At 41.6% G+C, this 19609-nt stretch overlaps 1 protein-coding gene across 6 annotated transcripts in view; it reads left to right on the forward strand.

Moving 5' to 3' along the window:
• The window catches only part of SKAP1 (src kinase associated phosphoprotein 1), a 299602-nt gene that overhangs the window by 222424 nt on the left and 57569 nt on the right, over positions 1 to 19609 (forward strand). For all 6 annotated transcript variants that reach the window (XR_001881847.1, XR_001881848.1, XM_017854038.1 and 3 more), the window contains exons 5-6: positions 17155 to 17232; positions 18739 to 18822. Coding sequence is in view for 4 of the 6 variants with exons in the window: in XM_017854038.1 (XP_017709527.1) it covers positions 17155 to 17232; positions 18739 to 18822 (162 nt within the window). In the remaining 2 variants the exon portion in view is untranslated. The remainder of the gene's footprint in view (positions 1 to 17154; positions 17233 to 18738; positions 18823 to 19609) is intronic.

A 19609-nucleotide genomic window follows, 5' to 3' on the forward strand; every position in this document is an offset into this window, starting at 1 on the left:
GCCACCTCGCCCGGCTAGTTTTTTGTTTTTGGTTTTTTTTTTGTATTTTTAGTAGAGACGGGGTTTCACCGTGTTAGCCAAGATGGTCTCGATTTCCTGACCTCGTGATCCGCCCGTCTCGGCCTCCCAAAGTGCTGGGCTTTATTTTTTATACCAAGAGGTAATAAAAAAAATACCTCTTTCTTTTTTACCCAAGAGGACTGGCTTCATAGAGCTTCCAGATAACTGACCACGTGGAGGTTCCTGGAGGGTAGCATAGCCTTGGAGGACATGGAAGCTCCACACCCCTTCCCCCATACCTCGCCCTATGCATCTCTTTACCTATATCATTTGTAATATCCTTTATAATAAACCAGTAAATGTAAAAAAAATTATTGTTTTTCCTAGAGTTGGCAAATGCCTTGATTTTTTTCATTTGCATATTTTTCTAAGTCACCATCCCTAATTCTTTCCAAACTTTGCAGAATTGTAATTTTCCACATGGTCAAACACACCAGATGATTCATCAGTTCCATTTGTGCTTCTAGTCTCTCCTGGAGATCTCCATTCTCCTCCCCACTCTGGACTGGCTGCTCTCAGGCCTCCTGCATAGCTGTCATCCTGGGACTTCCCTTTCATCCCTTTCCTTCATCAGAGCACCACGTTCTGGACCCAATGTCACCTTCTTTCTTGGTGGAACTCCCTCATTTTAATGGAGCACATATTGTGGTGGCATCCTGAGAAAGGATGCCTGGGAGGTCAATTTCTTGAGACTTTGAATGTCTGAAAACCTCTTTATTCTACTTTTACACTTAACTGTTGGGGTGTGAGAATGCTAATGGAAATCATTTTCCCTTAGAACTTGGAAAGCTTTGCTTCACTGGCTTCCAACTTTCATTGTTGCTGTGGAGAATTTCAGTGCCGTTCTGATTCTTGATTCTTTGTATGACTTGTTTCTCCCCCCTGATTCAGAAGGTTTTAGGATCTTCTTTTTATGAATTCTGTTCTGAAATATCACTATGATTACCAATATGTGAGTCCCTTTTCATTCATATGCTGGGTGTATGGAGGACCATTTAAATCAAAAGATTTCTATCATTTTGAGAAATGTTATTATTTCTTTGATAATGTCCTTCCCTCTGTTTCTGTGTTCTAATACTTTTTATCTTTTCTGGTTTCCTTTTCTTGATCTTTTTGCTCTATTTAAGATTTCCTTGGCCAAGCGCGGTAGCTCACACCTGTAATCCCAGCACTTTGGGAGGCCGAGGCAGGATTTCTTGAGCCCAGGAGTTCTAGACCAGCCTGGGCCACATAGCTAAACCTCATCTCTACCAAAAAATCCAAAAATTAGCCAGGCATGGTGGCACGTGCCTGTAGTTTCAGCTACTCGGAAGGCTGAGGTGGGAGGATTGCTTAAGCCTGGGAGTTGGAGACTGCCGTGAACCAAGATGAAGCCACTTTACTCCAGCCTGGGCAACAGAGTGATACCCTGTGAGAAGGAAGGAAGGAAGGGAGGGAGGAAGGGAGGAAGGAAGGAAGGAAGGAAGGAAGGAAGGAAGGAAGGAAGGAAGGAAGGAAGGAAGGAGAAAGGAAGCAAGGAAGGAAGGAAGCAAGGAAGGAAGGAAGGAGAGAAGGAAGGAGAAAGAGAGAGAGAGAAAGAAAGAAAGAAAGAAAGAAAGAAAGAAAGAAAGAAAGAAAGAAACTGATTCCTTGACAAGTATTTCTACCATCTTAAATCATACAACATTTTAGTAGTTGGTCTTAAGGAACTCTTAGCTTTTGTAATGTGGGATGTGCTGCTCAGATTCTGCATCAGAGCTATTCTTGTTCCTCCTTTCATGTGCTCTACACAGTTTGACCCACAGAAGTCCAGTAGTTCCACTTAATATCTGGGGTTAAACATCCCTGTGAACCTCATACAGCCGAGGTACCTGTCTCTTCTCTGGTAATGCCAAAGATCAGATCACATTTTAAGGCTAAATATCCTGGACAACTCCCAGGCATAATGGCTCCATTTAGTAGTATAGTTACTGTAGCGATTCTTAGCAGAATGGGGTTCCTAAAAATCATGAATTTGGACTGAGAAATATAGAATTAAAGCATTCTTCATCTTGACTTTATAGTTAGGACTATAACACAACATTAGATAAAATGTGTAGCATGGTGTAGCCAAAACAAAAGGAAAAAAAAACTGGATTTGGAGCTTAAAAATACCTGAGTTTTGGCCAGGCACGGTGGCTCACACCTGTAATCCCAGCACGTTGGGAGGTAGAGGCAGGGGAATCACCTGAGGTCAGGAGTTCGAGACCAGCCTGGCCAGCATGGTGAAACGCCGTCTCTACTAAAAATACAAAAAAAAAAAAAATTAGCCAGGTGTGGTGGCACACGCCTGTAACGCAGCTACTCAGAAGGCTGAGGCAGGAGAATCGTTTGAGCCTGGGAGGTGCTCAGATAGCGCCATTGCACTGCAGCCGAGATCATGCCATTGCACTCCAGCCTGGGCAACAAGAGTGAAACTCTGTCTCATAAAACAAAAACAAAAACAAAAAAAAACCTGAGTTTATGTCTTGATTCTTCTTCTTCCCAACTGTGTGAGCCTGTGTCAGCTTTGGAAGGCTAGAATGGTGAGATCTTTCTGTCTGAATGAAGGAGATCAGAATTAAGGAGATGTCATATGTGAAAACATTTTATAAACACTAAATAAAGTGTTATCCAAATGTAAAGTATTACTGTTATTGTGTTACCGTTGTAACTATTCAGTTAGGGAAGCCTGAATTTCATGCTGCCTCTCCTATGTGCTTTGTAACACCCAGGCAATTCCACAATTAGAAGTAGCTTTTCAAAAAGATACTTTAGTTCTTTTTTTCCTTGACAACAAATGAATCTGGAACCAATCTACCTTAGCCATCCAATATGTGCAGCCTCTTTTGTTCAGGAACAACCTTAAGGTAATAAACTTCTCTGCCCCTGTGACAGAGAAAAATGATAGAAGGAAATGGGTTTCCATCTCAGGCTTCCAAGGTGCTATACCAAACAATAACAAGTGAAAAATTATTCAGCTAAACGCACCTGATGTGCATTGGCATCCAATATGCCACCCTCCTCACCAGGCATTATTACTTATATACCTGCCTATGAGGAGGGCTGCTCGAAAGAGCTACTCTTCTTTTGTTTTACATACATTTTAGAGACTTAAATAAACTTATATAGCAATACCGAACTGCATGTCTCCTAAACTTTGCTATTTCATCCGTCTATACCAAGTGCCGTGAAGCAGAATGGATGTGCCTTCAGCTTTCTACAGTTCTGGAAAATGAGCCAGTCCACTTAACAATAAATGGTGGTTGGTTCAAACACACATGACTGGTCTAGTGAAGAAGAAAAGAAAGTTGAGCTTAATGAAGTCCAGTGTCTGTGTCCCTGTGCACGGACAGGAAAGGACGAGTGTTTTATAACTGTTTATTGGAGTTAATGGTAATAAATTCCTCACTTGTGATGCATTAACTTTAATGTTTTCATTACTTGGTGATTTAGGTTTTCCCTTTTCACATTGTAAATCATGTTGTCCCAGTAGCAGAGCAGGTCGAGTGCCTGCCATAACGTTCGTAGTGTTCAGTGGGGAAAGAAATGTTCTCTTTCTCTCTCCCGCATGGTCTGACAAAAGATGCTTTGCCTTATCCCGATTTGCTACTTGCTAAATAAGCAATAAAGACAGACAGACAAATAGATGCATCCAACCACAGTGCAGCAGAATGTGGCAGGGTCTAGTTTAGATCCAAGGAAAATATAGGTCTCTATAGTAACTTTCCAAATGTGTTTGGTACTGAAGTTTTTTTCTTTTCCTTTTTTCCTCGTTTGCTGAGTGTGAGCCCTTAGTTAATGAGCTGTGCAAATAGATATTGAGATTTAATGTTTTTATTTTGCAATTACAGACTTGGTGATTTGGTTGGAAAATTTTGGGTTTAGAAACATCACCCTCATTTTCCCTTCCTAATTCTTTTTCCTTGCAAAGTTTGACTTCAAACTTGCTTGAGTTTTGTCAGATGAAACAGAAGAATCCAGAAAGATTTAAATCTAGAATTTGTAACTTCTTTTTTAAGAGAGGGTGATTTTGCCTTAAAGGTAACTTATCATAGCCAACATCATTTTCTGTCTCTGAGCCCATACTGGTGCACAGGGACACCCATGGAGCTGTCTGAGGGGGAGGTTTGGCTTGGGAGTGGCCCTTTGACCAGGAGATAATACATACCAGGTCAAAGCCACATTGCTAAGATCACTGCTTTCCCATCAAGTTCTTCCTGATGGGGTGTGAGAGTTCTCATTAGATCACCCACCCTGAAATACCCCCAGAGAATCATGGTAATTAGTTCCTAAGTCTTCTTTTGTATTTTCTGCTGTATTTGCTTTTAAAGTTTTCTCAATGTAGTACTCTGATGATATCTGAATGTCTTTTACTGGAGAGACATAGAGAAGGCAAAATTGTTATCATTGGATTCCTCCTTAAATCTTTTGCTTTGGATGGTAACTAAAATAGAGACATCAGGAGTCTGTCACACTAATCTCCATGTAGCCTTCACCATTAACAGTATTAAATGCTCAGACACACATAGGATGTTTGCTCACAGGATGCAAACCAATTTAAATGTAAAAGTCCAAAAAGCAAATGCCATTTCTCCAGGAGAGAAATAAAAGAACAAGACTGAGGAAACACTATCAGTGGCCAAATTCTCAGTCACTCAAAGTCTATAGCTCAGAAGTTGGAATCAATAGCTCTTTCCTAAAGAGTAATCAGTTCTTCATTTGGCTCAGTCCTTTGCCTGTTTATGGCTTCCTCTGAACCCTGTTCTGGAGATAGATAAGGTTCAAGGCACACAGAATTGGTGTGCCAATCAGGCTGTAACATGTGACTCAGAAATTTATTTCTTGGCCAGGTATGGTAGTTCACACCTATAATCCCAGTACTCTGGGAGGCTAAGGTGGAAGGATTGCTTGAGGCCAGGAGTCCAAGACCAGCCTGGGCAACATAGTAAGACCCTGCCTCTACCAAAAATAAAAAATAGATTAGCCAAGTATGGCGGTGCACACCAAGTAGTCTAAGATACTTGGAAGGCTGAGGGCAGGAGGATTGTTTGAACCCAGGAGATGGAGACTGCAGTGAGCCATGATTGCACCACTGCACTTCAGCCTGGGTGTCAGAGCAAGACCCTGTCTCAGAAAAGAAAGAGAGAGAGAGGAAAGAAGGAAAGAGAGAGGGAAAGAAGCAAGGAAGAGAAAGAGAGGGAGGGAGAGAGGGAGGAGAGAAGGAAGGAAGGAAGGAAGGAAGGAAGGAAGGAAGGGAGGGAGGGAGGGAGGGAGGGAGGGAGGGAGGGAGGGAGGAAGGAAGGAAGGAAGAAGGAAGGAAGGAGGAAAGGGGAGGAAGGGAAGGAAGGAAGGAAGGAAGGAGAGAGAGAAAATTATTTCTCTCCAGTTGAGGTTCATGGCATTTATTCTAATTTTTTCTCCAAAATCCTTTTTGGTCCTCTATCTTTCATTCTCAGTGCTGTCATACGAGCTAACTTCTGCACCCCCACTTCCTCCTTGTTCTCTTGGCAAAATCCTCCTTTCCTTGCCTCTTCTTACATTCTTGTTTTATATGATACCAACACTAAGATTAAAGAACAAAAATTACTGTTAGTGACTTAAGTGAAAATGGTTTGACTAACAAATATTCACTTCCATATTGCATTCTTAGATCACAAGTCCTATTAGGCTAGAAGTGGTTTCAGTTCCGTTGAACAAACATTATTGGGTACCTACTGTGTGTGCGAGGCCCCTAGGGATAAAAAGAGAAACAAGTATACAAATAATGAATTGCACTGCCCTCTATGAAAGGGACCAGTTTCCCACTGGCAGCTTTTCTTTAGGCTTCCAGAAAATAAATAATTTGTACCACACTCCTTACAGTGTATTGTGTGTATATAAGGGAAAGATCCTTCTTAATTCCATATCAGTTCAACAACTGATTAAAGAATGGCCCAGGACTGGGCACGGTGGCTCACACCTGTAATCTCAGCACTTTGGGAGCCTGAGGTGGCTGGATCACCTGAGGTCAGGAGTTCAAGAACAGCCTGATCAACATGGTGAAACCCCGTCTTTACTAAAAATACAAAAATTAGCTGGGCGTAGTGGTGGGTACTCATAATCCCAGCTACTCAGGAGGCTGAGGCAGGAGAATCACTTGAGCCTGGGAGGCAGAGGTTGCAGTGAGCCATAATTGCGCCATTGCACCCCAACCTGGGCAACAAGAGTGAAACTCCAACTCAAAAAACAAAAAAGAATGGCCCAATCTTGTGATGGGGCTCAGCTATTCACATGTTGCAGTTCCTCCTCAATCTAATTCCTTTTTTAAACAGTCTTCCTCTGTCGCCCAGGCCAGAGTGCAGTGGCACGATCTCGGCTCACTGCAACCTCTGCCTCCAGGGTTCAAGCAATTCTGCCTCAGCCTGCTAAGTAACTGGGATTACAAGTGTGCACCACCACACCAGCTAATTTTTTTTGCTTTTTTTTTTTTTTTTTTTAGTAGAGACAGCGTTTCAACATATTGGCCAGGCTGGTCTCAAACTCCTGACCTTGTGATCTGCCCACCTCAGCCTCCCAAAGTGCTGGGATTACAGGCGTGAGCCACCGTGCCCGGCCTTCCTCCTCAATCTAATTCTTACTCTTCTTACCTAGACAATTACCATGCAAACCCTGGCACATCCTCCTACGTGCACAGCTATATGCACCAAAGAAGAATCTAATATGCAACTTCTTTGTTTCCCCATTTATATGCACCAAAGAAGAATCTAATATGCAACTTCTTTGTTTCCCCGTTTTAATCCAGGTACTATAATGTATGGCGGTGCACACAAAATACTCCAAGCTACTTGGAAGGCTGAGGGCAGGAGGATTGTTTGAACCCAGGAGATGGAGGCTACTATAATATTCTGTTCACTTAATTTCTTCCATGGTGTCATCTCTTTTCCTATGGATGCAAGATCCATTTTTACCCTCCTCCCTATTGCCTTGTACCCAGGTCCACAACTACAGTTCTTTTCCCAGGAATAACCCTTTTTCTATTTGCTTTTCAAGGATTCTAGCAGTTTTGCATTGTTCCTAAAGTCTTAAGGAAACCCAGGCAAAGTGGCAAGAATGGAGCACATTGAGGAAAAGATTTAGGGTCCCTGGGAGCCAAGACTGTGCTATAAAAATGTTCTAGAAAATGCTATTGAAGCACAGAAGAGGGAGTATTTAATTTTACATGGGGGAATCAAAGATTCAAAGAGGATGTGACATTTGAATTGAAGGAGCACTCCCAGTTCGGCAGCTGGAAGTAGAGAGAGGAAGTTCCAAACAGGAAAAACAAAATACACAGAGACCTTGCAGTGTAAAGTGCATGGCATGTTCCATAGGACAGAGTCTGTTCCTTATTATTGCTGGAGTACTGGGAGGTGACAAAGTTGGGAGAAAATGAAACTGGAAGGTAGGAAGAGACCAACCAACTTAAAAGTTTTTGTATGCTGGAGAGTTTGAGTTTCATCCTGTAGGTAATAAAAAACCATTACAGGATTTAAGCAGGAATGTGACATGATCTGTGTTTTAGAAAGATGACTTCTGCCCACAGTTTGGTGAACCGGTTAAAAAGTGATTCCAAACCCAGGAAAGGCTCTTTTCTTTTTATTTCCTTTTCTCTGTGTTCTTATCACAGTCCAGTGGCCCAGTGGCATAGTAAATAAACAGATCTGAAAATGACATTTTGTCATTCATTTTTAAAGATAGGCTCTCAAGTGATGCATGTATAATGGTGATCTGACTCAGGGGGAATACATTGATCTTGCAAGGTTTGTAAAAAGACAATTTGGCATTTTAAAATCCTCTTCTTTTTAGAATCATGAGGCCATTTGAAGGATTGCTGCCTTAATTTGTATCAGGATTCCCACTTTGCTCTGTTGCCACTTACTGTGGCTTAGCTGCTAAAGAAACTTCAGGTCTTTTGTGGTTCTATATTAAGGATGGACTCTTAGGATAAAAACGAAGCTGAGGATGTTGGGTTACAGGTGTGTGTTATTGATAAAATCAAAAGACACATATGCTTAACCCACCACCACACCATGCCCAGCTAATTTTTTGTATTTTTAGTAAAGACGGGGTTTCACCATGCTGGCCAGGGTGGTCTTAAACTCCCGACCTCGTGATCTGCCCACCTCAGCCTCCCAGAGTGCTGGGATTACAGGCGTGAGCCACCATGCCCATTTCCAAGCAGCATTTTTTGAGAGTTTCTGGCTGTGTCCTCTTATAGGTACTTAACTCATGCGTCCTTTTATTGCATTCTGAGAGTTTCTGTTTACCTCTTGGGTTTCACATAGATCTGCCCTAGGAGGCAATTCCAAAGATTAATCAGTTAGTACATTTAAAAGTAAGAGTGCTCACTTTGGCAGCATATATACTAAAATTGGAATGATACAGAGAAGATTAGCATGGCCCCTGAGCAAAGATGACATGCAAATTTGTGAAGCATTCCATGTTTTTGAACTAATGCAGAAACAGAAAACATAATGGCATTTTCTCACTTATAAGTGGGAGCTACACATTGGGTACACATGGACATAAATGTGGCAACAATAGACACTGGGTAAATACATGAGGAGGTGGGGAGGGAAGCAAGGGTTGAAAAACTATTATTGGGTACTGTACTCACTACCTGGGTGACAAATTCATTCATACTCCAAACCTCAGCATCACACAATATACCTTTGTAACAAACCTACACATGTACCCCCTGATTCTAAAATAAAAGCTGAAAAACATAAAAATAAAACCTGCTCATTTTACTCATAAAAAATAAGAAATATAGATACTAAAATAATTTTTTGACACCAGGAGATAGAATAACCATACATCATGCCTGTTTCTCCTTCCAAAAAACAGGGTCTCTTTTTGTGGGGGAGTGAGATGGGAAGACCCAATCTTTCCTCATCCACTTCTGTGCATGTCTGAAACTCAGAGTATTGGAAACAGCATAGGCTATTCCAACTGAGCAACCTTCAGCAAGTCATGTCATTTCATTACACCTGAGTTTCCTAGTCTGTAAAGTGGGGATGATAATAAAACATGCCTCATAGGGATGTTGTGGGACTTAGATGTAAAAATGCTTGATACAATGCTGATGAATTAAAAATTGGTTAGGGTTTTGGGGGGCCATTTTTGTTAAAGCATATTCATTTTAATTATTTTGTTTATTATCTGCTTTTTTTCTTAGTACTACTGACCTAGAACCTCAGAGGTTTTTTTGTCTTCAGTGTAACAGGATTTTCTCCACAGATTTCTGTAACCTGGGTTCATTATAACCTGGATTCACTAGTGTTTTTAAAAGACCTTCAAAAATTGGAAGGGTAACATGAGTCTATTGAGGTCTCATGAAAGTTGTCTTCTGCGTTGGTTTGCTAACTACAAATGTGTCGTTTCTACCTTTTTCTGGGGTCCTTTAGTCTAGCTCCAGTTGCTCATGTTTTGTTTCCTAGCTTCTTACATCACAGCTTGTTGAAGAACTTGATTAAGTACGTTGTGTTCATTCCCTTCCTTTCATCTGTTGTCCAATTTATTTCTCCATGAACAGTTCCATTCAGTTAGTTTAAAGCCATCTGTTTGAGAGCTTTCTATATCTTTGAAACTTTTAGATGCTAAATCTATTACTAATGGTTTAGAATTTTTCACCTTTCATATGTTGAGCTAAATTCCTTTATAAGTGAAACACAATGCAAGAAAAGTGTGTGGTATAAGTGTAAACTCAACTGGATATCACATGGAACCACAGAAGTTAAAGAATTATATACGCCTGTTCAAGGGACTAATGAAGAAATAGTCATGGAAAACAACTTCCTTGTTAGTATCAGAAGATGAGCACTTCCTGCCAGACACTACAAACTATCGTTTATTGACTGGTTCCTGAAAATTGAGAAGAAGGCAAAAAAGTAACCTAGAAAAGTAAGAAGCTAAGGAAAAGCAGTAATGAAATTATTAAAGAAGGCCACAGAAATCAAATGCACAAAAGAGAGGTTAATGAACAGATTTGAAATCCACAGTCACCAGACAAGAGAAAACTACCCCCTCCCCAACCTATCTACAGTACCCTCCTCACCTCGGTACATTTGAGGCATTTTAAAGCGTGTGTTTTTGTACATGTCTGCAGATGCACACACACCAGTGTGACTGCACTGGAATTACAGGTAGAATTTGACCATTCCCAGCCTTCAAATGTTAAATTTTCTCCTATCTCATACACCCAATACCTGGGTTTTTTACATGAGTAATTAAGGAACCTGCTAAACTTCACCCTATCTGAAATTCACCCCTGGTAGCTATTAGTCTCTAGGCTCAAGTTGGTTAGGTACCTTTTTTAAACAGTTGAAAAGAACTTGAATTAAAAGGAAGAGGGAGGATGGGAGAAGTCCATAATGTAATAGGGGAATGATTTGAACAAAAGATGTTTTTTAAAAAATTATTTATTTTCCTTGCAGGATGATTTAGCAAGAGACCAAGCCAACTGCCTATAATGAAAGTTAGTGGGCACCTGGTTTGTTCTGCAGGGGCTGCAGCCTTTTTGCAGTGGAAATTATGTGGCCTCCTGTGCTATTAGCCTTGTGCTCTGGTGTTGCCAACTGATTTCTCCAATTCTCTTTTCTCAGTGGGCTAGAACGCAGCTGGTTAAATAGGCCGTGACTCACATAAGCTCCCGTGTCTTTTTTATTGACTGCTTTATGGAAATGTATCACACTCCAAAGGGTCCCCATTGTTGTTGCTGTGCATAGCTGACTAAAGAGTCATGTTTAGCATTGAGAGATGGAATCCTATCCTGTCCTTTTTTATTGCAGAGTTGGATATGGGTGGGATACAAGGGTTTAAAGGAATCTAGATAAAGAGAAAGCTATCTGAGAATTTCTTTTATCTTCATCTGCCATGAAAGTTGGGTGGCCATCACTTCTGGGTAACACACTTCTCTGTTGATCTTATCTTTATGGCCCCATATCCTTCAGCTAAGTGAATCTTTTCTTTATACGGGCTGTTCTGAGAGGTTTAGTTAAGTGTAGTGGTAGAGAGAGATTATGACCCTAATGTAATTCTGTTTTGTGCTGATATAATGTAATACACCTTTAGACTTAGCCAAGAGGGCCATTTATTCTCAATAAATCAAAATCATTTTTATTTTTTTTGTTGTTGTTGTTGAGACGGAGTCTTGCTCTGTCTCCCGGGCTGGAGTGCAGTGGCCGGATCTCAGCTCACTGCAAGCTCCGCCTCCCAGATTTACGCCATTCTCCTGCCTCAGCCTCCTGAGTAGCTGGGACTACAGGCGCCCGCCACCTCGCCCGGCTAGTTTTTTTTGTATTTTAGTAGAGACGGGGTTTCACCGTGTTAGCCAGGATGGTCTCGATCTCCTGACCTCGTGATCCGCCCGTCTCAGCCTCCCAAAGTGCTGGGATTACAGGCTTGAGCCACCGCGCCCGGCAAAAAGCTTCTTTTTTTAATTGTATACTTAAATATAAATTGTTTGCCTTAAAATAGCAACCTATACAATTGTTTGCAACTTCTTCCTATTTTTATAATCATCCTCTAAAGCATATTTTACATACTTTCTATTATGCATTAAGTAGCTCTCTGCAGATCTGTTCATTTACCAGTAGGTGTGGATTCAGGCATACAAGATTCCTGCCTCATCACCCCATGTGCATCCTCAGGATCACTAGTTCTTGATCAGTAGGACCCTGCGCTGACACTGAAAGAGGAGGTACCTTGCATGCCACTGTGGATTCCCATCTTGGTTGTTTGGATTTGTCAGATAGATCATGGAGCTAATGAGCTTGAGCTCAGAGTCAACTACATTGAGAACAACTCTGTTATTGGACTCACCACACAGTACCTTGTACATAGAAGACAATTAGTAGAATAGAGACTGATCTGACCTCATTTCCCAATTTTTTTTCCATAGACATTCTAAACTTAGCCTATAATCCCATTTTTTCCCACTGCCCATAAGGGAAACCAGTCTAGAGAGTTCCTCAATACAGATTCTGTCTAATGAATAAGAAAGCAACATAGGCTGGGTGCGGTGGCTCACGCCTGTAATCCCAGCACTTTGGGAGGCTGAGGCAGCTGGGTCACCTGAGGTCAGGAGTTCGAGACCAGCCTGACCAACATGGAGAAACCCCATCTCCACTAAAAATACAAAAAATTATTCGGGTGTGGTGGTGCATGCCTGTAATCCCAAATACTCGGGAGGCTGGGGCAAGAGAATCACCTGAACTCGGAAGGTGGAGGTTGCAGTGAGCTGAGATCGCACCATTGCACTCCAGCCTGGGCGACAAGAGTGAGACTCTGTCTCAAAAAAAGAAAGAAAGAAAGAAAGCAACATAACACATCTTACTGACTACACACAAAAACACAGCATATAAAAAACTGTTTCCAGCTATATTCCTTTTCAGAATCTTGTTAGTGAATGACAAAGAGAAAAAATTCAGCAACTCCTTCAGTATACAATTTTATAAACTGAGTTTGACTCTTGGGGAGAGAAAGTGGTGATGGTGCTGTCCCTTGTCTCCTAGAATTAGTGACTTCGAGTTACATCTCTGCTGCATTATATCTTTGTTTTCTTGGTGGTGGCATTCTTGGGTTTCAGTTGGTGGGGAGAGAAAAGCCTCATGCTGATAATGTACTGAAAGTAAATGAAATTAAATAAGCGAAGCAGTGCTCATCACTACTTCCTCCCCCCTGGGTAATTCAATTCAAGCTCTCTCTCTGATGGCAACTCACAGGGGCTGTCTCTGTCACCCCGCTGGGGCCTGGAGTCTTAACATCTAAATAAAAGTTTCACTCAAGCATTTTTTATGCTCCTGCCAGCAGGATCAGTGAGCTGGTGTGGGCACATTAATGTAATATTCATACTCACAGACTCTCCCTGCACACGAGGCAATGTCTTCCTATTTTCATAATTATAGATGTTCCATAAAATGGCATTTAAATTTGCATTAAAAAAGGAGGTTTGAATTCTAATAGAACATTTAATATGTCTTTTATGATTCAGACTCTTGGCATCTTTAACAAGGAGCTGTGTCTCCAAGTTTAACAAGACCTCCTTTTAGAAGAAAAGAGAAAAAAAAAAAAACCTGTGGGAAGAAGAGATGGGAAACTCGATTTATGGGATCATGTTTTCCTCATCTCCCTTATGTCTTTCATTAATTTTTAGGCCTCCAGGAGCAATTTTTTTTTTTTTTTTTTTTTGAGACGGAGTCTCGCTCTGTCGCCCAAGGCTGGAGTGCAGTGGCGGATCTCAGTCACTGCAAGCCCGCCTCTGGGTTCATGCAGTTCTTCTGCCTCAGACCTCCGAGTAGCTGGGATACAGGTGCCTTGCCCCTCGCCCGGCTAGTTTTTTTTTTTTTTTTTTTTTTAATTTTTTAGTAGAGACGAGGGTTTCACCGCGTTAGCCAGGATGGTCTCGATCTCCTGACCTCCTGATCCGCCGCCTCAGCCTCCCAAAGTGCTGGGATTACAGGCTTGAGCCACTGTGCCCGGCCGCAATTTTTTTTTTAAGAGACAGGATCTCGCTCTGTCACCCAGGCTGGAGGGAAGTGGTTCAATCACAGCTCATTGCAGCCTTGAACTCCTGGACTCAAGGCTGGAGTGAAGTGGTTCAAACACAGCTCACTGCAGCCTTGAACTCCTGGACTCAAGGGATCCTCCTACCTCAGCCTCCCAAGTAGCTGGGACTACAGGTTTGTGCCACACCTGGCCTCCCCAGGAGCAATTTTTTGACAGCACTTCAGAGAGCCTTCTCTTCTATAACTGGTCCTCACCCCACGCAATGCCTCTCCCTCAGTAGAATCTGCTACTGTTTCCTTGGAGGTTGTTTCCAGAGGGGTAGGAGAAATGAAAGAACCCTAGAAAAATAAATTTTCCTTTGCTGCTGTTCATCTCACACGTGCACCCTGAGATGGACTAAAAGGATTTATGGCAACCACATAGTTTGCTAACTGTGAAACACACAAATGAAAGTAGTTCACAAATAAGGAGGTTAACAATAAGGACCAATTGGATAAAAAATCTGGCACATAGACACACTTAAAAACAGAGAAAGAGGCTCTTCTGATCTACCTTTCTATAAGCTTGAAACAGCTTTAAAGTAAATGTAATTTTGATTGCATTTTATTTTATTTTATTTTATTTTATTTTTTTTTTTGAGACGGAGTCTTGCTCTGCCACCCAGGCTGGAGTGCAGTGGCCAGATCTCAGCTCACTGCAAGCTCCGCCTCCCGGGTTTACGCCATTCTCCTGCCTCAGCCTCCCAAGTAGCTGGGACTACAGGCGCCCGCCACCTCGCCCAGCTAGTTTTTTGTATTTTAAGTAGAGACAGGGTTTCACCGTATTAGCCAGGATGGTCTCGATCTCCTGACCTCATGATCCGCCCGTCTCGGCCTCCCAAAGTGCTGGGTGATTGCATTTTAAATTGTCGTAGATGTTATTTTAAAACAAAAAGTAGGAAAGGCACTGAGCAAAGTGCCAGCTTATGGCCACCGTTGAATAAATGTTACTGTAAGAAATGTTCAAAAAACAATTGTTTGAAAAAAAGTTATTTCAATCATAACTCTCAAGATACTGTATAGGTGGCCCGGTTGATTCATATGTAGTTATGCCTTACTTTGTTTTGTACTTGGTTTGCTTCATAAATTATTTAAGACAATCCAAAAGAGATTTGGGTTCTGGAACTAAAAGGAATAAATGCTAAAATACCACTAGCCCAATTACCTTCTCTTTCACGTGTCCATGTGAAGAGATCACCAAACAGGCTTTGTGTGAGCAACATGGCTGTTTATTTCACCTGGGTGCCGGCAGGCTGAGTCCGAAAAAGGAGTCAGCAAAGGTGGTGGGATTATCATGAGTTCTTGTAGGTTTAGGGGCATGGGGTGGATCTCACAAAGTACATTCTCAAGGGTGGGGAGAATTACAAAGAAACTTCTTACGGGTGGGGGAGATTATAAAGAACATTGATCAGTTAGGGTGGGGTAGAAACAAATCACAATGGAATGGAATGTCATCGGGTAATCTATTTTCACTTCTGTGGATCTTCAGTTGCTTCAGGCCATCTGAATGTCTACGTGCAGGTCACTGGGGATATGATGGCTTAGCTTGGGCTCAGAGGCCTGACATTCCTGTCTTCTTATATTAATAAGAAAAATAAAACAAAATAGTGGTAAAGTGTTGGGGCAGCAAAAATGTTTGGGGATGGTATGGAGAGATAATGGGCGATGTTTCTCAGGGCTGCTTCGAGTGGGATTAGGGATTAGAGTGGCAAAGTGTTGGGGCAGCAAAAATGTTTGGGGATGGTATGGAGAGATAATGGGCGATGTTTCTCAGGGCTGCTTCGAGTGGGATTAGGGATTAGAGTGGGAGAGATTAGACTGAAGAAAGATTTTTGGATAAGGGATGATATTGTGGGGTTGTTAGAAGGAGCATTTGTCATATAGAATTATTGGTGATGGCCTGAGTGTGGTTTTGTATGAATTGAGAAACTAAACAAAAGACACAAGGTCCGAATAAGGAGAAAAACAGGTATTAAAGGACTAAGAATTGGGAGTACCAGAGACATCCAATTACAGAGTGTCAAAGGGGGTTCAGCGTAATTATTTGCTTGGTTGGCGAGTTTTGGGGCTCTATCCTTGAGTTTTTTATGTTGTCATATACCAGGCCAGATTGATTTAGGTAAAAACAACATTCTTCGTTTAAAAATATATAGTTATACACCTTCATTTTGCCTAATTAAGAAATGTAGAGTGTGTTCTTAAAAGAGCCTTTTTTTTTCATTCTTCTTTCATTTTATTTTTTGAGAAGTAAATTCCTTTTTGTCTCTATCCTTTGTCCCTCCCTTCTGTGAAGTAAGTACAAACCCCAGTGGAGGAAGATGGATTAGGATCTTGACTTCTCAATAAATTTGTACCTAACCAGGCTAATTGAAAGCCAAGAATGTTAGCAGCATGCAATTAAAGGCTGATGTAAATTTCAGGGTATTGTGAAGGCTTCTACAGTTCTTAGATTCTTTCTCATACTTTTTTGTTTTGTTTTGTTTTGAGACGAAGTCTCGCCTTGTCGCCCATGCTGGAGTGCAATGGCATGATCTCGGCTTACTGCAACCTCTGCCTCCCGCATTCAAGCAATTCTCGTGCCTCAGCCTCCCGAGTAGCTGGGATTACAGATGTGTGCCACCACGCCCAGCTAATTTTTTGTATCTTTAGTAGAGACGAGGTTTCACCATGTTGGCCAGGCTGGTCTCGAACTCCTGACCTCATGATCTGCCTGCCTCAGCCTCCCGAAGTGCTGGGATTACAGGGTGCCACTGGGCCCGGCCTTTTTCCCATACTTTTAAGAAATCAGGATTTGGCAGTTATTGCTAAGTTCAGCTTGCATAGCCCTTCTTGTATGAACTTAAAAAAATTTATGTTCACAGAGGTGGCTGTTTGTTAAAAGAAAAAAAAATTGAGTGTGTGTTTATTGCTCCCTCTTAGGTGACTACGTTTATGGTGGAGTCTATTACTCATTAAAGCTGTCTGTGCTGGTTGTTATTCATTTGACTTTTGATTATCTCAATGAGGTTTATACAATTTAGAACTTATATCCATAAAAAAATTATTAATTTTGGCTGGGCGTGGTGGCTCACACCTGTAATCCCAGCACTTTGGGAGGCCGAGGTGGTTGGTTCACTTGGGGTCAGGAGTTTGAGACCAGCCTGGCCAGCATGGTGAAACCCCATCTCTACAAAAAATACAAAAAACATTACCCAGGTGTAGTGGCACATGCCTGTAGTCTCAGCTACCTGGGAGGCTGAGACACGAGAATGGCTTGAACCTGGGAGGCAGAGGTTGCAGTGAGCCATGATAGAACCATCACACTCCAGCCTGGGTGACAGAGCAAGACTCTGTCTCAAAAAAAAAAAAAAAGAAAGAAAAGCAAGAAAATTTATTTTCCTTCCAATCATATAGAAATTGTTTTATTTTGTACTGTGTTTAAGCAATTGCCCTTGTGTACTCTGTTATTAATGTGAATTATCTAAAGTAGCCTAAATAAATGAAAATTTTGCCAGGTTTCAATAAAGCACTTTGCCATTGGTCCTTTTAGGAATGGAAGACATCGTAAAAGGAGCTCAAGAACTTGATAACATAATCAAGCAAGGATACTTGGAGAAGAAAAGCAAAGGTAATGGTCAGACCCCCAGATTTCAGAACATTCCAGGAAGGGAAGGGAAGTGAGGAAAAAGAAAGCTAACACATTGGGTGCCTTCTCTGTGCCCGGTACTGTGCTAGGCAGATACAAGGCAAAAGTAATGCAAGGAAAGGAAAGGAATCTGGTGTTTGTGTGTAGGCTAAAGAGAGATGTCCCAGCCTTGAGCAGACCATAAGCTTCATCAAGATAGGGATGGTTATATCCTGCTCACCTCTGTATCCCCAGTGCCTGGTATGTGACAGGTGCTTAATAAAACTTGTTGAATCAATGAATAGTGTTCTTGTCCTCATCTCTCAGTGTGCTCCCACTGGGTAGTTATATCATATGTGAAGCAGCCTGCTTTCAAATTTCAGACAAGCCCAACTCTTTTGTTTTTTGTTTTTGTTGTTGTTGTTGTTGTTTGAGACAGAGTCTCACTCTGTAGTGCCGTGGGTGTGATCCTGGCTCACTGCAACCTCCACCTCCTGGTTCAAGCGATTCTGCTGTCTCAGCCTCCTGAGTAGCTGGGACTACAGGTGTGCACCACCATGCCCAGCTAATTTTTTGTATTTTTAGCAGAGATAGGATTTCATCATGTTGGCCAGGCTGGTCTTAATCTCCTGGCCTCAACTGATCTGCCCGCCTCAGCCTCCCAAAGTGCTGGGATTACAGGCATAAGCCACCACACCTGGCCTTTTTTATTTACTTATTATTATTATTATTATTTTAAGATAGGATCTCCCTCTATTACCAAAGCTGGAATACAGTAGTACCATCATAGCTCACTGCAGCCTCCAATCCTGGCTCAAGCAATTGCTCCCACTTCGGCCTGTCAAAGAGCTGGGACAACAGGTGCACACAACTGTGCCTGGCTATTTTATTATTTTTTATAGAGACAAGGTCTCACTTTGTTGCCTAGGCTAGTCTCAAACTCCTGGCTTTAAGCATACCTCCCATCTCAGCCTCCCAAAGTGCTGGGATTACAGACCTGAGCCATCACTTCTGCCTTCAAACCCACCTCTTGACCTTTAACTCAATTAATTAGAATAGGTACCACTAGAGTCGGCATCTCAGGTTTAACACTCAACAGGCAAATTGACTCAGCACAAAAAAAAAGAAAAGAAAAAAAAAAGCTCTTTCATGGCCATGGCCTGGAGAATCATTTTTCTTTGTCAAAGGCAACACATAAAGATATAATGGAGAATTTGAAAATGTACAGGATGAGATAAGAACCCAAAAGATATAAAAGAGGCTAGATAAAAAGACAGCTGTGGGGCACAGAGCAGGCACCCCTGTTTAGAACTTGGACCTTTAACTGAGCTAGTCCCCTGGACCCTGAGTCAATATGGGATAACCTGTGGGAGTGAAAAGGAGGGTTTTATAGTCCATTAACCTGGGAAATAAAACAATAACACACTGGACTGTATGTTGTTGGATTTTACAGACTCTTCAGTGATGGTAGTTACCTGAATTTATGTCCCCTACTGCTGTTCTGTTTAGATCATAGTTTCTTTGGATCGGAGTGGCAGAAGCGATGGTGTGTTGTCAGCAGAGGTCTCTTCTACTACTATGCTAATGAGAAGAGTAAGTGTTCTTCATTTACACAGCAGCATCTCACTCCTGGATGCAAACACTTCGTAAATTCTCAAGCACTTAGATCTCAAGATAGCAGTCCTTAACTAACACCCATAAAGGGACATGCTTAGGAAAGAGATAGGCATGGGCAAATAATACCTTGCCCATCACCGAAAAAGCAGAACCCAATTTAGAAATTATTTCACCTTTAAACACTAAGAGTGTGGTCAGCACATCAAAGAGTTATCTTTTATTATGATTAGCAACACATTATCAAAGTTGAATGTTTTGATTTAAAAAAAAAAAAAATAAAAAGAACTTCAAACTCTTTACAGGTATCAATACCATAGCTAAAATATTGAAATAAATTAATTCTGAGAAAGACTTAAAGAACTTAAACAATGGCCCAGAAATTGAACCCCCTAAGGGCATGCTCCCAGCTTTATCCTAATGACTACTAGGAAGTAAGTAGTCCAGTGGATATTCCTATAGCCATGGAATATTGAGACCCAAATGGTTGCTGTACCCAAGGCACGCCCTTCAGCCAGATGACAGCAGCAATGAAGTGTTGACTCAGGCCAGAGATAGTGTCTTAATGAGCCACCACTGACTTAATCAAGTCAACACTCATGAGCTAACCCTAGAAGACCTCCCATCCATGTTTAACGTAATTGATTGGTTTATGAAAAGGAATAGAGGTTATAAGCACAATAGGAGGCAATTACAAATAAATACAAGCTAAAAATTATTATTATAGATGAATGCAAACTTTCGAATAGAGGATACACTTCTACAG

Source organism: Rhinopithecus bieti, unplaced genomic scaffold (assembly GCF_001698545.2).
Source record: "Rhinopithecus bieti isolate Rb0 unplaced genomic scaffold, ASM169854v2 scaffold_35856, whole genome shotgun sequence".
Lineage (NCBI taxonomy): Eukaryota > Metazoa > Chordata > Mammalia > Primates > Cercopithecidae > Rhinopithecus > Rhinopithecus bieti.